Source organism: Callorhinus ursinus, unplaced genomic scaffold (assembly GCF_003265705.2).
Source record: "Callorhinus ursinus isolate GAN/ISIS: 27379988/994484 unplaced genomic scaffold, GSC_fseal_2.0 scaffold16, whole genome shotgun sequence".
Lineage (NCBI taxonomy): Eukaryota > Metazoa > Chordata > Mammalia > Carnivora > Otariidae > Callorhinus > Callorhinus ursinus.
In genome coordinates, this window is record NW_027397078.1 from 34,910,793 (window position 1) to 34,932,490 (window position 21,698).

The 21,698-nt window shown below is 38.2% G+C and overlaps 1 protein-coding gene across 6 annotated transcripts in view; it reads right to left on the reverse strand.

The window, feature by feature from the left end:
• FRMPD4 (FERM and PDZ domain containing 4) overlaps positions 1 to 21,698 on the reverse strand; it is a 552,472-nt gene that overhangs the window by 166,261 nt on the left and 364,513 nt on the right. Inside the window, exon 1 of one of the 6 annotated variants that reach the window (XM_025857599.2) lies at positions 21,241 to 21,403. The exons of the other annotated variants lie outside the window; for them this stretch is intronic. Coding sequence (XP_025713384.1) covers positions 21,241 to 21,374 — 134 coding nt within the window. The 5' untranslated portion in view covers positions 21,375 to 21,403. Of the gene's footprint in view, positions 1 to 21,240; positions 21,404 to 21,698 lie in introns of those variants that run through there. 6 annotated transcript variants of the gene reach the window in all.

Consider the following 21,698-nt stretch of genomic DNA (forward strand, 5'->3'; position numbering starts at 1 on the left):
AAATTATTCTGGGAGTGGTAAAAATGTGCTAAAATTAGACTGTGGTAACAGCTGCGCAACTGCTACTTTGCTAAAAGGCATTGAGTTGTACACTCAAAATAAGTCAATGTTATGGAATGTAAGTTACATTTAAATAATGGAAAACAAAGACATCTCTTATAGCTGTATATACCCATAGTCAGTATATATTTTCCAGGTATTCTTTAGCAACCTGTTTTCCCATTCAACCTTCTATTTGAGATATGTCAGTGTTGATATGTTGAAGCTTGTAACTCTACCAGATGCTCTGATGCTGCTGCATTGAATCCATTATCAGCATTTTGATATGATGGTTTCCATTTCCCAAAAGCATTAATTAATTTACTTAAAAGTGTCTACTACATTTAATACCTTGGTGAAGGCAGCTCATTGGGGAAATTAGAGCAGGCCAGGCTCTAGTGGGTTCAGTAACATAGAGCAGTGTGAAGGAGGAGACAGTCTGCACAGCGATATCATCAATGATTTTACGTACATAGAGAAAGTGAAGTTATAGGCACAAAGCAGGTTGTAAGGAAAAGTGGTTTCATTTTATTATGTTTTTAATTTTATAATGTACTAACTTCTCCACATTTAGATACTGATCTGACGGGTGCCTGGGTGGGTCAGGGGGTTAAATGTCCAACTCTTGATTTCATCAGGTCATGAACTCAGGGTTGTGAGATCAAGCCCAGCGTCAGGCTCACACAATTGGCATTGAGCCTGCTTAAGATTCTCTCTCTCCAACCCCTCTCTCACCCTCTCTTAAAAATCAATAAATCAGGGGCACCTGGGTGACTCCGTTGGTTAACTGTCTGCCTTCAGCTCTGGCCATGATCCCAGAGTCCTGAGATGGAGCCCTGTGTCCAGCTCCCTGCTCAGTGGGGAGTCCGCTTGTCCCTCGTCCTCAGCTCCTGCTCTCTCTCTCGCTCTCAAATAAATAAAATCTTTTAAAAATCAATCAATCAATCAATCCTGATTTGAAGTTGCCCGGATCATAGATACTAAATATTAAGAGATGGCATGATAGAGGAAATCAGGTTCCAAAGATGGTGGCAGGGTTTGCATCATGGGATTGAAGATCATCTGGATCGGATGCACAGGGGTTGCCTCTCTATTACAATGATGAGACCAAAGTGGGTGAACAGGGATAAGAGTGCATCTGTGTGTATAGGAATGTGGGTTGGTGGGTGGGCAAGAAAGTGAAAGATAGTAGGGGGGTCATTGACACCCAAACTTTCACTGTTAGGTTTAATTGTATGGTTAAAGACATTGTACCTTTAATAAAATGCAAACAGCCCTGGGAAGCACATTATATTGGATCCTCAGTAATTTAGATGCTAATATGGCCGGCTCTATTACATGCATTCCCAACTGAAGATTCTTTTTCCTTTCTATCTTTTTAAATACATTCCTTTTTATAATTTTTGCTTCTTTTTAAAGATTTTATTTATTTATTCATGAGAGACAGAGCGAGAGAGAGTGAGAGAGAGAGAGAGAGAAGCAGAGGGAGAAGCAGGCTCCCAAGGAGCAGGGAGCCCAACGTGGGACTCGATCCCAGGACCCTGGGACCATGACCTGAGCCGAAGGCAGACGCTTAACCATCTGAGCCACCCAGGCGCCCTATAATTTTTGCTTTTAAAAGGCACACAACATGATGATTTGAGAAACGTTCACATTGTGAAATTATTACCACAATCATGTTAATTAACACATAAATAACCTCACATAGTTACCATTTCCTGTGTGCGTGAGAAGGTGGATAAGAACAAATGAGAACTTGTCTTTGTGAATTTCAAATATATAATACAGTATTATTAACTACAATAACAGTGCTTATATTAGATACCCAGAACTTATTCATCTCAAAAGTGAAAGTTGGTAACGTTTCACCAACATTTCCCCATTTCTAACCCAAACTCTGGTAACCACCATTTTACTCTATTTTAAGAGTTTGACTTTTTCAGATTCCACATATATTGAGATCACAAACTTTGTCTTTGTCTGTCTTGCTTATTAAATTTAAAATAATGACTTCCAGGTTTATCCAGGCTGTCATAAATGGCAAGATTTCCTTTTTTATTATGGCTGAATAATATTCCATCATATACATGTGCCACACCTTTATTCATTCATCCCTCAATGGACACTTAGATTGTTTCTATGATCTTGGTTATTGTGAATAATGCTCTGATGAACAGGGGAGTACACGTCTTGAAGAATCTGATTTAATTTCCTTTCGTCACATAACCACAAGTGGGATTGCTGTGTCTTATGGTAGTTCTATTTTTAATTTTTGAGGAGCCTCCATAGTGTTTCCAATAGTGGTTATAGCAGTCTGCATTCTGACCAACCATGCATGAGGGTTCCCCTTTGTCCACATGCTCACCAACAGTTCTCTCTCATCTTTTTATAATAGTCATTTTGACAGGTGTGCAGATATCTCACTGCAGTTTTGATTTGAATTTCCCTGATGATGAGTGATTTAATATATCGGTTTGTTATTTGTATGCCTTCTTTGAGAAAACGACTATGCTTGTATTATGCCCAATTAGGTTATTTCAATTTTTTAAAAAAGATTTTATTTATTTGAGAGAGAGAGACAGAAATAGGGACAGAGACAGTGAGAGAGAACACAAGTGGACAGGAGAGGGAGAAGCAGACTCCCCGCTGAGCGGGGAGCCCGATGTGGGGCTCAATTCCAGGACCCCTGGATCATGACCTGAGCCGAAGGAAGCCGCTTAACCGACTGAGCCACCCAGGGGTCCCTCAGATGGTTTATTTTTAGTGTATAGAAATGCAACTGATTTGGGCGCCTGCGTGGCTCAGTCGTTAAGCGTCTGCCTTCAGCTCAGGTCGTGATCTCAGGGTCCTGGGATGGAGCCCTGCATCGGGCTCCCTGTTCGGCGGGAAGCATGCTTCTCCCTTTCCCCCTGCCCCTCCCCACCGCTGGTGCTTGTGCTCTCTCTCTCTCTCTCTCAAATAAAAAAAAAAATGCAACTGATTTTTATGTATTTATTTTTTTTCTACAACGTTACTGAATACATTTATTCTAACAGTTCTTACTGTGGTGTGTGTATGTAGTGCTTTCTATATGTAAGATCCTGTCATCGGCAAACACTGACAAGGTAACTTCTTTTCCAAATTGAATACCATTTATTTCTTGTTCTTGCCCAAGTACTATGGCTAGAACATTTAACACTATGTTGCATAGGAGTAGTGAGACTAGGCATTATTTGTCTCATTCCTGATTTAGAGGAAAGCTCATAGCTTTTCATCATTGAGTGTGAGGTTAGCTGTAGATTTGTCATATATAGGCTCTGTCATGTTAAAGTACATTCATTCTATATGTAACTTATTGAGAGCTTTTATCATGAAAGGATGCTGAATTTTATAAATGTTTTTTGATCCATCTATTGGGTCGATCATATGATTCTTACCATTACTCAGTTACTGTGGTGTATGGTGTTTATTTATTTGTGGATGTTAAACCATCCTTGTATCCAGAGATAAATCCTACTTGGTCACCATGTATAATCTTATCAATGTGCTTAAGTGGGATTGTTTTCTTAATTTCAATTACAGATAAATCATGGTGCCTAAAAAAGCAATTAGTTTTTGCATACTGCTTTTGTTTCCTGATGTGCAGTTGAATTAGATCTGTGAGTATTTTCTTGAGGATTTTTTTTTTATGTATGCAGTTATATTCTTCTCTTGTAGTTTTTTTTTTTTTTAAGATTTTATTTATTTATTTGACAGAGAGAGTGTGTGCGCTCACAAGCAGGGGGAGGGGCAGGCAGAGGGAGAAGCAGGCTCTCTACTGAGCAGGGAGCCCTATGCGGGGCTCGATCCCAGGACCCTGAGATCATGACCAGAGCCAAAGGCAGACACTTAACCAACTGAGCCACCCAGGCGCCCCTCTTGTAGTGTTTATATCTGGCTTTGGTATGAGGGTAGTGTTGGCCTCGTAAAATGAGTCTGGAAGTGTTCCCCCCCTGTTCAATTTTTGGAAAAATTTGAAAAGGATTTGCATTAATTGTTCTTTAAATACTTGGTGGAATCGATCCATAAAGCCATCTGGTCCTGGACTTTCCTTTGTTGGGAAGTTTTGAATCCTTCTGCAGTCTCTTTCTCATTATTTCCTATTCAGATTTTCTATTTCTTGATGATTATCCTGGCAGGCTGTGTTTTTCCATCCACATGTTCTACATCATCCAGTTCACTGGTATATAAATGTCCATAGCAGTCTCTTATAATCCTCTATGCCTTTGTGGTTATCAGGTGCAATGTCCCATATTTATTCATTATTTTATTCACCTGAGTTCACTCTTTTTTTCTTTTGGTTATTCTAGCTAAAGCTTTCTCAGTTCTGTCCATCCTTCCAAAAAACAGCTTTGTTGATTCTATCTATCGTCTCTCTAGTCTCTATTACACTTATTTCAACTCTAGTCTTTATCATTTCCCTTCCTCTTCCATGCCTTTGCCCAACCCATTCTTCTTCTCCTTCCTCAGTTGGGTTGCCTCATTACGACGTTTCTTTTTTCTTAACAAAGGCACTTATTGTTATAAACTTCCCTCTTTGAAGTGCCTTTGTTGCATCCCACAAGTTCTGTCGTCTTGTGTTTCCATTTCCATGTATCTCAAGATACACTAATATCTCCGTGTTGATTTCTTCCCTAATTGGCTGTCCAGGAGTGTGCATTCCATTTTCCAGACATTTGTGAATTTCCCATTTTCCTTCTGCTACTGGTGTCTAGTTTCATACCACTGTCTGGCAAAGACAGTAGATATGATTTCAATCTTCCCAAATTGGTCAAGACATGTACCGAAGTCCAACTTCTGATCCATCCTGGAAAATGCTCCATGCATGCCTGACAAGACCAGGTACTCTGCTGCTGCTGGAAGGAACACACTGCACATGTCTGTTAGGTACCCCTGGTCTACAGTGTTATTAAAGACCACTATTTCCCCACTAATCCTCTGGCTGCTTAATCCATCCACTGGTGAAAGTGGGGCATTACTGCCCTCTACTATCATTGCATTTTTGTTAGTTTCTCCCTTGAGTTCTGCTCATTTTTTTGGTCAACTAGACTGGGCTAAGACGTGCCCAGATACCTGCTAAAACATTACGTCCAGATATGTCTTTGAGGATGTTTCCAGAGGAGATTAACATTTCAATTGGGAGACTGCATAAACAAAAACACTCTAACCAATATAGATAGGCATTATCCAATCCCCTGAGGGCCTGAACAGAACAAACAGAGGAATAATGGGCAAGTTGGCTAACTGTGGTTGAGTTGGAACATCCATCTCTCTCTTCTCCTGTTCTAGGAAATTGGTGCTCCGGAATCTCAGGCCTTCAGACTCCGACAGGAACATACAAAATTGACGCAGTTTGACATGGACTGAAATTATACCACTGCTTTCTGGAATCTCCAGCTTGCAGATAACAGATCATGGGACTTTTCAGTCTTCTTAATCACATGAGTCAATTACTCAAAACAAATCTCTTCTTATATCTGTCTATAAATCCTATGGGTTCTGATTTTCTGTAGAGTGCTAATATACCTTACTAATATAATGCTTTCTTTAGAAGTATGTTTATTTAAAAAAGACAGGGATTAGAAAAGAAAAGTATACATCATACGCCTCAAGACACCATTCCCAATGATGATATTTAACTTGATGTCTGTATGGAGAGCGTGCTTCCTTACTTTTTCTACAACTCGATCTATGACCAATGAAAATAATAATAATAATAATAAGGCTTGAATATTTACTGTTCTCAACACATAACATGAATAAGGCATTTAACCCTCTTAAAATTCAATGAATACGAGCTACTATTATGCCCTTTTTACAGATGACTAAAAGAAGACAGAGAACGATTAGGTATCTTGTCCAACATGAGATGAGCAGAAAGTGAAAGATTCAAAGCCAGGCAGCCTAACTCCATAGCTTGCACTCATAACCACCAAGATTTCCTCCATCTTAGCTTTTTCTCCACAAATAATAAAAACACTAAATAAGAACACTATTTATAAGTCACTTTCCTATAAATGCAATTATTTGGAATACAAAAATCAAGAGTTGGAAAGGATATGGGTAATGTAAACCTAAAGAGTATTTGAACAGAAGGAGATAAAACTAAAACTAAAACTGTCTCTCTTTTTTTTCCTGAGAGTCCACAAGGATCTTGCTTAGACACTATTAACTTTTAATTTATTTATAATTCTACCAACCCCAACCAAATGCTTTCTTAGTCATTATGAGATTGTAGAGTATAAATTCAATTTATACTCTATAAATTAAAAGGGAATCATGTCATAGAATAATTTAGGGAGGAGCTACTATTAGGAGACACATTTATTTATTTATTTATTTATTTATTTAATAAAGATTTTATTTATATACTTGACAGAGAGAGAGAGAGAGAAAGAGAGCACAAGCTGGGGGAGTGGCAGGCAGAGGGAGAGGGAGAAGCAGGCTCCCTGCTGAGCAGGGAGCCCCATGAGGGGCTCAATCCCAGGACCCTGGGATCACGACCTGTGTCGAAGGCAGATGCTTCACTGACTGAGCCACCCAGGCGCCCCCGAAGGCCCATTGAAAGACGAAACTTGTGTCACTATGCAAGGAGGGCATCCTCTAATTTAGAAAATAAAAGAAAGTAAAGAAAAATACAACAACAAAGGCTAGAGAAGACAGAAAATCGGCAAAACCATCATGGGAACACTTAGATTTAGGATCCAAACTAACACTCTCTACTTTCCTTGAGTATATCTCATGATGGAAGCTCAAGAGAGCTTGAAAGGAGGTACTGTGTACTATTCCCGGGGAAATCTTCTTGTTCAAGCAATTGCTAGAATAAAATTCTGCAGTCTATATTAATGTGTTGGTATTAGACCAAGTAAGCTTTGTGAAGAGGTATACAGTTAAATCTCTATTTGATGCATACATTCTTATCAATGCATGTGAATTGCACCTAGCCCTTCATAGTCCTGCCCCCCTACCTGGCCTTTTGACCCTGTTTGAAAATTACACCTGGGAAACCACTAGTAAGAGGACTGCCACTCAATTACGTGTCTTTGAGCATTAACCAACTGAAATCAGGCCCCTGCAATTGGAGCATGGCCGAAGAGCCAAACTGCGGCTGAAATCTAACCTCACAGGGCCCTGAAAACCTTGAATAATATCACAAAGATGCCACAAGCTGGTACACAAGATTCCAAGCAATTTTAATTCAAATTGAGAGCTCCACAAATGAGTTGAGGCTCACATTTTTTTTAGAAGTAGGAGGGTCATAAAGAGTGAACAAATTTAAAAAGTCATTATATGTGCTAAAGTATTTGGACAACAATTCCAAGGCTGCCAAAACACATTTGACCAAATCATTCCACGGTTGCCAATTTTAGTTTTAAAACAGATCATTGCCCTCCCACAGCACCAAGCTATTCCAATCAAGTTTGCTTTCTCCCAAGCCTGTTTTCTTTTCATCTTCCTCCAGAGATCCAGCCAAACTCTCCCCTTGTAGGAAATTAAAAGCTTCCGAGACTTTATTCTTCCTCTGTTCCTTACTGTTGAGCTCTATCTCTAATTCCTCTCTCTCCAGTATCACCCTCTGACACTAAAGATCTTGAAATCCACATTTTGACTACTTACTTCAATCATTTACATAATGGCACTCTGATCAATGACTGGAAAATAAAGCTATTAAGAAATAGATCTTTCTGAAGACTGCTTTAGTCTACTAAATATTTAAGCTAGACAAAAGGACTTGAGTAAAAGTCAACAGAAATAGAACAGTTGCATTGCAACATGACAACAGTTTTAACCTAATTCATCGTGCCTGCAGATTTGGAGGTATCTCTTTAATTTCCAATCAATAGTGGAGAAGAGTCATTATCTCTAATACTTAACAGTACACTGTCCTGTATGTGCAAATTGTTGTCTTATGGCAACCAAGGAATTATGACAATTCAGTACACAAGGGGAAAGGGAAAGAGATTGCATGACCTTCCAAATGCCTGTTGCAACTGAGACACAAATGCCTTCTTTCAAGAGCTTAAAAGGCATTTGGACAGATTATCTTGAACAGGGAATCTGCAAGCTGCAGCCTGTGGGCCAAATCCTACCAGCCATCTGTGAGCTAAGATGGTTTTACATTTTTAAATGGTTAAGAAAAAACAAAGTAAGTATGACATTTCATGATAGATGAAATTATATGAAATCCAAGTTTGAGTATCTGTAAAGTTTTATTGGAATGCAGCCACATTCCCTTATTTAAGGTCTCTGGCTGCTCTCATGCTACAATTGCAAAGATTAATAGCTGCAGTGGAAACCAGATATGACCCACAAAGGAAAAATATTTATAATATAGCCCAATACAAAAGTTTGCTGATGCCTGGTGTGAAAACGACCTCTCTCCCAAGTGGTAAGGCAAGGATTGATTCGACTTGCACTTTCAGGGTAAGCCCTGTTTGTTTTAGGTCAATCAACATTTCCCATATGTCCAACCATGGTGATTTGTTGAAGTTGGGGTATGTGGCCAACACATGCGGAATGCTGGGAGGCTGCTTATCTCTCTTGAGGATGGTGACTGTAAGAATGGGCAGGGCTGCATTCATGAGGTATGAAACTGGAGGGTGAAGGCAGAACAGAGAGAATCCAGGGACGGGGAAAAAAGATCTGATGACTCTGGGTGCTCTTTAAACCTCTTGTGAAGCTGGTGCTAGTACTTTGTACACACACACACACACACACACACACACACATTTTATCACGGTGAAAAACACATAAAATGTTCCCTCTTCAGCATCTTAAAGTGCACAATTCACTAGTGTTATGTACAAATACATTGTTGTGAAACATTTCCAGGATCGGGATATTGTTTAGAACAAAAACTTTATACTTATTCAACAACAACGGTCCGTTCTTACCGCAGACACTGGTAAACGCTAATTGATTTATATATATCTATGAGTGGAAACTTACAGTATCTTTTAAGACTGGCTCATTTTACAGGCTTAAATTCCTCAAGGCTCTTTCTCATGTTGTAGCATGCCACAGGATTTCCTTCCTTTTAAAGGCTGTATATTATATCACTGTAAGTATTTACCATATTTTGTGTGTCTATCCATCCATCAGTGGACTTTTGGGTTGTTGGCCCTTCTTGACTATTGGGAAGGCTATTGTGATGAACTTGGCTATGAAAATATCTTTGAGACCCTGCTTTCAATTCTTTTGGAAATATACCCAAAAGTGGGATTGCTAGATCATACATTACTTCTACTCTTAATTATTTAAGGAATCCATATACTGTATTCCATAGTGGTTGCACCATTTTACAATACTGGCAACAATGTACAAGGATTCCCTTTTTTTCCACATCCTTGCCAACAATTCTTATATTTGTTTTCTTGATAATAATCACCCTAATGAAGGTGATAACTAATTGTGGATTTGATTTGCATATTCCTAATTAGTAGTGATACTTACCATATTTTAATATGACTGTTTGGGCCATTCATATATCATCTGTGGAGAAATGTTAAGTCTTTGCCCATTTACCAAATTTACTGACAAAATTTTTTTGTTTGATTTATAAATACTTTCTGCCATGCCTTAGGTCATCTGATCACTATGTTATTACTGTCGTTTGATGCACAAAAGATTTTAAGTGTGACATCCAATTTCTCTATTTTTCAACCTGTGTTGTCTATGCCTTTGGTGTTATATCTAAGAAATCATTGCCTAGTCCAATATTATAAAGATATTCTTCTGGAAGTTTATACTTTTCCATCTTTAGTTCAGGTCTTTAACTTATGTTTTATTTTTTATATATGGTTTAAGATCAGGTTGAAAATTCATTATATTCTCTGTGGGTATCCAATTTTTCAACACCATATGTAGAATTCTGTCCTTTCCCCATCAAGCGATCTGGGTACCCTTGTCAAAAATCATTTAGCTTAGGGACGCCTGGGTGGCTCAGTTGGTTAAGCGGCTGCCTTCGGCCCGGGTCATGATCCCAGGGTTCTGGGATCGAGTCCCACGTCGGGCTCCTTGCTCAGCGGGGAGCCTGCTTCTCCCTCTCTCTCCCTCTGCTTGTGCTCTCTCTGTCAAATAAATAAAATCTTAAAAAAAAAAATCATTTAGCTGAATACACAAAGCTTTATTTCTTTTCTTTTCTTTTTAAGATTTTATTTAATTGGCTGAGAGTGAGAAAGAGAGAGCAGGAGTAGGGAGAGGGAGAAGTAGACTCCCCACTGAGCAGGGAGCTCGATGTAGAGCTCGATCCCAGGACCCTGGATCATGACCCGAGCCAAAGGCAGATGCTTAAAGGATTGAGCCACCCAGGCGCCCCCATTTATTACTTTTGTATTTCATTGGTTTATAAGCCTATATTGATACCAGTACCATACTGTTTTCATTCCTTTATTTTTATAATATAATGAGTTTTGAAATCAGGAAGAGTGATTACTACAGCTGTCTACTGCTTTTTTGAAAAATTTTGACTATTCAGGGTTTATTGAGATTATATATGAATTTTAGGATATTTTTGCTTTTTTTGTAATCTCTGTGCCCAACCTGGGGTTTGAACTCATGACCCTGAGATCAAGAGTCCCATGCTCTATGGGGCGCCTGGGTGGCTCAGTCGTCAAGTGTCTGCCCTCGGCTCAGGTCATGATCCCAGGGTCCTGGGATTGAGCCCCACATCGGGCTCCCTGCTAGGCAGGAAGCCTGCTTCTCCCTCTCCCACTTCCCCTGCTTGTGTTCCCTCTCTCGCTGTGTCTCTCTCTGTCAAATAAATAAATAAAATCTTAAAAAAAAAAAAGAGTCCCATGCTCTACTCACTGAGCCAGCCAGGTACCCCTAGGATGGTATTTTTCCATTTCCCCTAGGATATTTTTCTATTTCTGCAAAAATGCCATGGGAATGTTGACAGGGATTGATATAAATCTGTAGATCACTTTGGGTATTATTAACATCTTAATATTATGTGTGCCAATTCATGAACCTACGTCATCTTTGCATTTATTTGTGTCTTCCTTAATTTCTTTAAGCAAAGTTTTGTAGTTTACAGTATACATGTTTTTAACCTACTTGGTTAGATTCATTCTAAAAATATTTTATTTTTTTGATGCAGTTGTAAATAGAATTTTTTTAACTTCCTTATGCAATTGTTCATTAAATGGGTATAAAAACATAACAGATTGTTCTATGTGGATCTTATATCATGCTACTTTAATGAATATATTTACTGGTTCTAGCTTTATTACTATTTTTTCTTCTTATACTTTTCTTTTTTTTCTGTGTGTAGAATCGTTAGTATTTTCTTAATATGACATCATATAATCTGAACAGAGATAATTTTGTTTCTTTTTTCCAATTGGGAAGCTTTTGTTTCTTTCTCTTGGCCAACTACTCTGGCTGGGACTTCCAATACGATGATGACTAGAAGCATTGAGAGCAGATATGCTTTCTTGTTCCTGATGGTAGAGGAAAACTTTTCAGGCTTTAACCACCGAGAGTGATGTTACATGTGGGCTTTTTACATGTGACCTTTATTATGTTGAAGTCATATCATTCTATTCAAAGCTTATTGAGTGTTTCTATCATGAAAGGATGTTGAATATTGTCATATGCTTGTTCTCAATTGACATGATCATGTCAAATTTCCCTTCATTCTCTGAATGTGCTGTATTACACATTACTTGAAGTCCATATGCTGAAGCATCCTTGCAACCCCAGGACCCCGGGATCATGACCTGAGCTGAAGGCAGACGCTTAATGACTCAGCCACCCAGGCGCCCCATAGGAAAAAATATCACTAATTCATCATATATAAAGATATTAAGGGGCTGTTGAATTTATGATGCTAGTATTCTGTTGGAGGATGGTGGGGATCAATATTCATCAAGGATATTTGTATTTTCCTTTTCTAGTCATGTGTTTGTCTGGATTTTCTATAAGTTCAGTGCGACCCTCACGTAGAGAGCTTGTGAGTGCCACCTCATATTCAATTATTTGGAAGAGTTTGGGAGGATTGATGTTACTTCTTTAAGTGTTTAGTATCAGTCTCCAATGAAGCCAACCGGTCCTCAACTTTTTGTTGTTAAAAGGTTTTCGAATGCTGATCCAATTTCCTTACTCGTAATTATTCTGTTCAGATTTTTTGATTACTTCATGATTCAGTACTGGTAAGGTTGTGTGTTTTAAAGAATTTACCCACTTCCTCTGTTATTCAATTTGTTGCCATACATTTGTTTAAAGTATTTTCTAATATTCCTTTTCATTTCTGTGACAGTGATTCTAATGAAACGTCTTTCATTTCTGAGTTTAGATATTGAAGGCTTCTCTCCTTTTTCTTAAACTAGATAATAGCTTGCCAATGATTTTGATCTTTTAAAAAAATCACAATTTTGGTTTTATTGAATTTTGTCTCTTGCTTTACAATTTTCCATTTCATTAATTTGTGTACTCATCTTTATTATTTCCTTCCTTTTGCTAGATTTAGGATTAATTCCTAAATTCACGTTTTTCTAGCTTGAGGTGTAAAGGTAGCATTTAGATTTCAGAAGGTTTTCTTTTGTATATTTGAAGCTACTAATTTCCCTCTTAGGTCTGAATTCAGTGCCATCTCTTAAATTTTAATATGTTTTCATATACATTTCTCACAAGGTCGTTTATAATTGCCCTTGATACATTTTCTTTGACCAATTGGTAGGTTAAGTGCATCGTTTAATTTTTACATGTTCATTAGTCTCCCACTTTTTCTTCTGTTGACTTCTAGTTTCATTCCAGTTTAATGGGAAAAGAGATTTTGAATAGTTTCACACTTTAAAATTTGCTGAGACCTCTCTTAGGGCCTAACGTGTAATCTATCTTGGAGGATGTTAGAAAGGTTCCTTGAGAAGAACGTAAATTGTGATGTTATCTGGTAGAGTATACTGCATATGACTTCTAGGTGCAATTAGTCTATTGCCTAATTTATCTTCTTTCTCTTTTATCCACAGTTGAAGTGGGCTCTCCGACTATCACTGTGTTGCTATATATTTTTGAATTCTGTCAATATTAGCTTTATATATTTGGGAGCTTAGTATGTTCAGTGTATGAATATTTGTAATGATTATGTCTTCTTCATTTGTGAACTGTGATTTTATCATAATATAATATCCTTCTTTGTCTCTTGTAATAGTTTTTTATTTAAAAATGATTTTGGGGGTGCCTGGGGGGCTCAGTCAGTTAAGTGACTGCCTTTGGCTCATGTCATGATCCTGGGGTCCTGTGATCCAGAGTGGGGCTCCCTGCTCAGTGGGGAGTCTGCTTCTCCCCCTGCTCATGTTTGCACTCTCTTTCTCTGTCTCTAATAGATAAGTAAATAAATAAATAAATAAATAAATAAAAATCTACAAAAAATAAATAAATAAAACTGATTTTGTTTGATATTAGCATAGCCACTCCTTGGTTCTTTTGGTTACCATTTAAATGTAATATTTTCCCATACATTCACATTGATTGTTGTGAAATCAAAAGTGAGTTTCTTATACATGGTATAAAGTCAGATTCTGTGTTTCTAAAATACCTTCTTACTAACTATGTGTTTTGATTGGGGAGTTTAAGCTATTTGTACTTCAAGTAATTACTAATATAAAAGGACATACTACTGCTACTTAAATTTTATCTTTTTGTCCAGCCTTCCTTCTATTACCACCTTCCTTTGTGTTTCATTGATTTTTTTTGTACTGACATGCTTTCATTTCCTTCTCATTCCCTTTTTCTTCTATTTTATAGATAATTTCTTTGTGAGCTATCATTACAATTACATAAAACATTGTAATATTATACCATTCTATTTCAAACAGATAAAAACTTAATTTCAATTGCATACAAAAACCACTCAAAAAGTTCTATCCTTCCCTGGCACATTACGTTACTGATGTCACAAATCACATCTTTAAATACTGTACACTCATTTTCATGATTTATGTTATTTTTCAATGTTTTTATCATTTAAATCCTATGTAGGAATTAAAACTGAACTGATCCATGGAGATTCTATTAATAGAAGAAGCTATTTATGTCAACATACTTAGCTTTATTGGAGAACTTTATAATTTCATTTGACTTTGCATTAAGGTATAATATCCTTTCCTTTCACCTTAAAGGACTCCTTTTACCATTTCTTAAAGAATTTTTCTTAGAATGTCTTAATTTCTTCATTTATGAAGGACAGTTTTCCTGGATATATTATTCTTGGTTGAAAATTATTTTTTTCCAGCTATTTGAATATATCATCTTACTCGTTGTCGTCTACAATGTTTTTGCAGAGAAATCCACTCATAACCCTATATAAACTCCCTTGTATGTGATGGGTTGTTTTTCTCTTCCAGGCAAAGATTTTCTCTTTGCCTTCAACTTTTACAGTTTGATTATCATCTGACTGGCTATGTGTCTTTTTGGGATTTATCCTGAATTACGTTATTTGAGTTTAATTTCTTCAATTATTGTGTATATTTCTTTCCTCAAATTTGGGAAGTTTCCACGGTTACTTGTTCAAAGAATGTTTATGCCTGGTTCTGACCCTCTTCTCTTTTTGGCCTTCCCTAATGCGTATAATGTTGATTCATGTCCCATGGTCTCTAAGGCTCTCTTCATTTTTCTTCCTACTACTTTTCTTTTTGCTCCTTTGACTCCACCACTTCAAATGACCTGTCTTCAATTTCATGCAGTTTTTTTTTTCTGCCTTATCAAGTCTGCTGTAAACTCCTCTAGCATACCTTTCATTTCAACACCAGAATTTCCATTTGGGGTGTTTTATAGTTTATAGCTCCTTATTGAAATCCTCATTTTGTTCATGCATTGTTTTCCTTATTTTGTTTAGTTGCTAAATCTGTTCTCATTTAGCTCACTGAACATTTTCATGACTGGTCTTTTGATATGTGAAACAAAGCCATGCACATGGATGTGTATTACATTAGAGTCCATTTCAAGCATTTAATTTTGTTGCTTTGCTTGGCCCACGTTTCCTTGTTTCTTAGTACACCACAATTTTTTGTTGTTGAACTTGGGCATTTGAGAAAAAAAAACAAAAAAAAACTCTTCCAGCCTTTATACACTGGTGTTATTTAGAGAAATACTTCACTGATCAGCCCAAACAGAGATCCTAGGATGTTTTAAACATTTTCTGAGGATGTTTCTTCTCTGGATTTGTGCATATGATTTCAGTCATTTTAAATTCGGTGGGCGGCTTATTCCTACTTCATCTCAGAAGCCCATGGTCTCTTGCTCCTCCTGACACCAGCCACTGGAACTATAGCTCTAATAAGATGCCACAGTGATAGCATCTGGTGTCAGCAGCTTCCAAACAACACTTTCAGTCCAATCAGCACTCCACGACAGGTAAGACAGATTACAGTCCCTGAGGGAGCGCCCAAGCTAGCTAGAACATTGGATGCATGATATGCTCTATTGTTTGTGTCCTGAACAAGAATCTTTGGTGTAGGAGGTATCTTCCTGGTTGCATCATGGTCGGTCACATGGGGGGAGGAACACGGCCAAGGATGCAAAACAACAAGAATTTAACTAACATGGTTACTGGAATTCTTTCTTTGTTTTACATTGGTTAGTGTACTACTCCTTCTTGATTGGTCTCTACAACTCTCACAAAGGTATATTGCTCCATATAGAAACACAGTGTCTATGTGGGAGAGTGAAATTATAAAGCTTCTTGGACTGTTATCTTGCTGATATCCCGGCACTTTATTTCTTATATCCAAATTATTTTAGAACATTTGTACAGTTATAGAAAACTACAGAGTTCCCATTCATCTGGCACTCAGTTTGACTAATGTTAACATTTTACGGTAGCATGGTAAATTTGTCACAATCAGCGAACCAATACTGATACATTATTAGTAATTAAAGTTCATATTTCACTCAGATTTCCTTAGGGTTTAACCTAATGTCGTTTATCTGTTCTAGAATGCCATCCAGGATATTCTATCACATTTAGTACTCCTACCTTCTTAGGCTCGTCTAGGCTATGAGCGTTTTACCACTACACTGGAGTGATATAAACCAAAAAATTAGTTTCATAGTTAAAGCCAAATTTGTTAAGAATTTTCTGTTGTTTGTAACTCACTAGATTACCAAACGATACTGCTTTCTAGTTCAAACATAGTATTTTATAATGATAAAAGTGAGGCCAGGCCCACAGTATCCAAGTGATTACCCACCATCACATACAATACCCTGTATTGGCCGTCAACCTACTCAAAATGATGATAGAGAAGGAAAGGGAAAGATAGGACCTTTTCCTTTCAATTTTATTATGTTCAACAGCAAGCCAAAAGTAGGCAGCTTTGGTAGAGTGTCCTCACACTGAGAAGTAAAATAAAAACCGTTAAATTAATTTTGTGTACCATTTCGACTTTCTGGGTTGGAATGAAATACATGTAAATGTATAAGCTATGAAATACAAATTGTGCATTTCACTGATTCTGCATATGACTGCAAGCTCTCATATTTGCATATAAAGCTCACTTTGCACCACAGAAGGATCACCGGTAATATTCAGGCTAATAAATTAAAACTTTTAATTTTAACTTAATGAGAAGGGTGGTAAATGGCAAATAAAAACTAGTACTGAGAAGAGCTGGGATCCTAGCCCAAGAGTTTTTAGTTCTTACCACCCGATTTCTGTGCTTTACAGTGTAATTACAGTACCCCAGAAATTCACCTTCATTACATTCTGAATTCTGACTATCCTATAAATAAGCACAATAAGCTATGAATCAGTGACAAGGACGTGAAGATTTTTCACGGTCTCAAGGTTTTATTGGGAAATATATGCTTTATCAATGTGCTCAAATTCTGTTAGTGAAATTCCTAAAGCAGAAACTCACTGACTTATCAATCATCATTTTTTCTAACAATTTACTGAACATAGTGCTTCAGAAATAGTTCTATTCATGTAGCCATTAATTCATCATCCATCTACATCCATCTCTCTCTCTCTCTCTCTCTCTCTCTCTATATATATATATATATATATATATATACACACCTAAACATTTTTATAACAAATATTTATTAACCATCTACTATTGCCCAGAATGCAGTGAAAACAACCCTGATTAATCTCCTGTAGAGGAAAAGTCATGAGTTTCCAGGAATTTTTGGACTGAAATTAAATGCTATCAATATAATGAAATTAACAAATCCATTTAATTTTTTATAAGATCTAAGTAGAAATATAGGCTTAATAATGTGGGAAACTGAACTTTAATCATTAAACTAAAAAATAAGAACTAGCTGAGGAGACAAGAGAAGGAGTGAGTTTGGAGAAAAAGAAGGGGGCGGTATCACAGAAGCCAAGAGAATGACTTAGAACAGAACATCACCAGAAATGAATCGGGGACTTTTATTTGGGAGCTGTATAAAATTCCTCAAGTAAAATGAGCAGTATTACTTCAAAAACACTATGGACAATTAACTTCTTCAAAGTACAATGGGGCTGTTTCTCTGTAGACCACTGGTGACAACAAGTTGCTATGTAATTTTCACATCCCTAATAATTATTTGCACTTGCATTTGGCATTCCATTGTGACTAGGTTTTATGTTGCTATTGTTGCTCCCTGATCAACCCCTCCCACAAAGGTGCTGGGTGGTGGTGGGAGCAGCTGCAAACCCTGTCATCAGCAGACTCCTCTCCTCTAGTCCCCATCACCAGGAAGGGGGGAGTCATGATATTCTCACGGTGAAGGTTTTACTTCTCTGTTGAATTTTGATGACGTGAACCCTACAACACTCTTCAGAGGTAGGCAGTGGTTGTTAGAGCTGTGCAAGAAGTTCCTGCTGACAGTACACATACCACAGAAGTTGGCATTGCTCATAGTACAACCTCAGAAAAGACACTTTCCAATGCCTACGATAATTTCCGTCATACATAAAATAAATGGCAACTTCCCATCTCATGGGAGGGTTTTATAAATTTATCAGAGAGTGGGCCCCTGGGTGGCTCAGATGGTTAAGCGTCTGCCTTCGGCTCAGGTCATGATCCCAGGGTCCTGGGATCGAGTCCCGCATCGGGCTCCCTGCTCCTTGGGAGCCTGCTTCTCCCTCTGCCTCTCTCTCTCTCTCTCTCTCTCTGTCTTTCATGAATAAATAAATAAAATCTTTAAAAAAAATTTATCAGAGAGTGAATTAGAAATATAACAATGGGGTCAAATGCAAGATATTCTAGAGTAAGGTTTGGAAAACAATTACACCCCATAGGACAAAGGTGGCCCCTGGTTTCTTCTTGTAAATGAAGTTTCTTTAGAATACAACCACATCCATTTATTTACGTATTTCCTATGGCTGCATTCACACTACAATGGCAGAGCTGTCATGATTATGTCAATTGCTTTGAGTTGTGACAGAGACCACATTACTTCCAAAGCCGAGAATATTTACTATATGACCTCTTACGGAAAAAGTTTGCTGAAATAAAGGCTACGAGTGGAGGAGAAAAGTGTGTATCTTTTGGTGAGAAAACCCATCCATAACAGGTCAAAGAGATGACTTTCTGACAGAGTCAAGAGCTAGAAGCAATCTGTCCTCTTTGCTAGGCCTTTATTGAAAATGCCACAAGAAATTATAAGAAAAAAAATCAGGAGGTGAGATTGGGAGGTGAGGGCTGAAGGCTAATCAGTCTTTAGCAGTTATAGTCTTCTAAGAAATGTGAGTGAACGAGCAATCCTGTCATATCCTTTCTGATTTCTTTCCCTGTATTGGCCGTCAACCTACTGAAAATGATGATAGAGAAGGAAAGGGAAAGATAGGACCTTTTCCTTTCAATTTTATTATGCTCAACAGCAAGCCAAAAGTAGGCAGCTTTGGTAGAGTGTCCTCACACTGAGAAGTAAAATAAAAACCGTTAAATTAATTTTGTGTACCATTTCGACTTTCTGGGTTGGAATGAAATACATGTAAATGTATAAGCTATGAAATACAAATTGTGCAATTTCACTGATTCTGCATATGACTGCAAGCTCTCATATTTGCATATAAAGCTCACTTTGCACCACAGAAGGATCACCGGTAATATTCAGGCTAATAAATTAAAACTTTTAATTTTAACTTAATGAGAATGGTGGTAAATGGCAAATAAAAAATGATGAAATATTGACAGACCACAAAAGGAAGGGAAACCCTGTAGATTTTAGTACGTTCATCTGGCTCTTTGAGGAAGGAGACTCTTGTTTTCATTTTGCAATGGGTGCGGACAATTAAGGGGTTGGCCCTGTGTACTGACCAGCATCCTTTAAGATCAACTAGTCTTCTTAGAGAGTCTCTCCCAGCCACCACCATCTGAGCTGCTATTGCCAACCTCGAGCTCCTGGAGCAGCTGAGCGACACACTCCATGAAAACAACGGAGTGACCTGCCTACTCGTGACTCAGGCTGATCCATTTGTCTGCTGGCGCAATAAAGCAATGCCACTTCTCATCAGCTTTGCAATGGAAGAGACTCCTCTCCAGAAAACGGCCATTGCTAACAAGGTTTTATTCAGGCTTTGAGAGGCAAGAGAGGACAAGGGCTTGGCAGGGAGCATGGTTCCCGACCCCCGGGGGACCATAGCAAGGCACTGTGTATCCAGCCCTCCTCTTCTCTGATGCAGGGGTGCAGACAGTCACGAAAAGACACCTGCCACAAACGTGATACCATGTCCTCTTAAGTTCAACCGATTTATTTGGCAACAGCACCCACACCCGCCAGTTGGCATTTGGCACCGGCCAGAATTTCCTGCCTGTGCCCCAGCCTTAGGTGAGGACATCAAAATTGCTCTCTGCGAGGGTTGGCTCAAGCCAGAAAGAAGAGCTCCAAAGGCCACTCAAAAGAATCAAGAGGTGGTAACAGCCTCAAGCTAGTATTTCAATTACAAGCTGTGACAGAAACCTGGTCACCCAGGTGCTTCTGCTTTTCACAGTTTGGCTGTCCCTGTGATCCCGAATGGCCTCTGTGACCCACTTCCGGTACATCCCTAGAGGCTGCAAAATAATAATAATAATAATAATAATAATAATAATAATAATAATGAGAAGAAAGAACCAGTCCTGATCACCACCTAACCTGCTGTCCACAGCTCTCCTTGACGTGCATGTCCCAACTCTTTGTCAGTAAGTGGCCCAAGGAAATTCAGGTTAATTACAAAACATTCAGCTACGTTGGCTGCCTGGACAAAAAAAGCCAGGGGTTTGAGGGATTTACGCAAGAGAGATGGACAGACTAAGTAAAGCAGCAACAGTTTGAGAACAAATGCACAAGAAGCTGGAAACGGACTCTGATAGAGGGGAAGACTGTGTAGCACAGCCCTATCTGCCATATGCCAAGTTAGAACAGGAATGACAGAGTCATTTCAAAGCCTTACTTTTCAAAGCCCTTCCATCAACTGCAGACTTACCTTCCAGCTGGGAGCAGTAATTATTAACTCAGCAGATAGGTGCTTTGTCAGATTCGAAAGAAAACAAACCCGCTCCAATGAAGGGAATAAACAGCCCCTAATGTTCAGCCAGGGAAGCTTGTGCGTTGACAGGACATAATTACCTTTCATTGCACGTAATGATATTATCACTTTTACTTTGTTCCTCCAATTCCAAAATTATAATATACCTCCCTCGCTTAAATGGATGCTTGGGCTCCTCAGGAATTCACTTAACTCAATGGCATTTGCTTTTGTCATGAGGCAATTATTTGCATTTTATGAAGAATTCATTGTGTATACTCGAAGCAATATGTTTTATTTAAGAACTCTTCATCACAAACACCAAAAAAAAAATGAGGCAAACTGCCTCTTTTCTAACACCATGCCAATTTGTAACTCTTTTAATGGTTAAAAGGTCACAAAATAATATAGCAACCCAACTCAGATAAATCTCTCCTATTTCCATCCTTGGCACACCTTTCAGTTTCCACACACAACACAAAAAACTTGTGTGTTTCATCCCCAGAATCAAAAGGTAACAACCTATGTAACCACTCAGATCCATTTGTCCTTTGTTGGATGTCTATTAATAATGTCGGATTAATGAAGTGCGAAATTGATGTCCATTTCAAATATGAAAATTTTACAGGGGATGGTGGGTGCTACCACAGTATCCAAATTCTACCTTACAACTTTAAATTTTTAGAGAAGGAAAAGATTAAAAGAACTCATGAAAGAGAACAAATGAAGGAACTTACCCACAGAATGTGAGCCAGACTCTCTTCTGAAATCTTGGGGTAAAAATAAAGGAAAAAAAACGCCCCAAGAATAACCTCAAAAGTGCCATATAGTGCTTGAGGACAATCAGTTGCTTTTGCCCTGCTGGGGACATACTAGGTAAACAAAGCCCAGGGGAACTACTCGGGCTCAAACTTAAGGATGAAGTAAGGATTTGCTATCTCTATTTCCCATGATGACAGACTCCTATCACAGTGACTTGACAATTATGCTTGTGGTTAACAAAACAGGGAGGTGGGACACACAAGCTGCTTTCATTGCCTCAGATGATTCTTTTCTGGAACTAGATAAGGCAAAAATACCTTTCACACTGACCACTGAACTGACTGGCAGAGGGGAATGGCTAAACTTCTCCCACGATGGGCAATGTCCATCCTGGAGAATGAAGTGGAAGTTTCCACACCTCATTACGTATCTC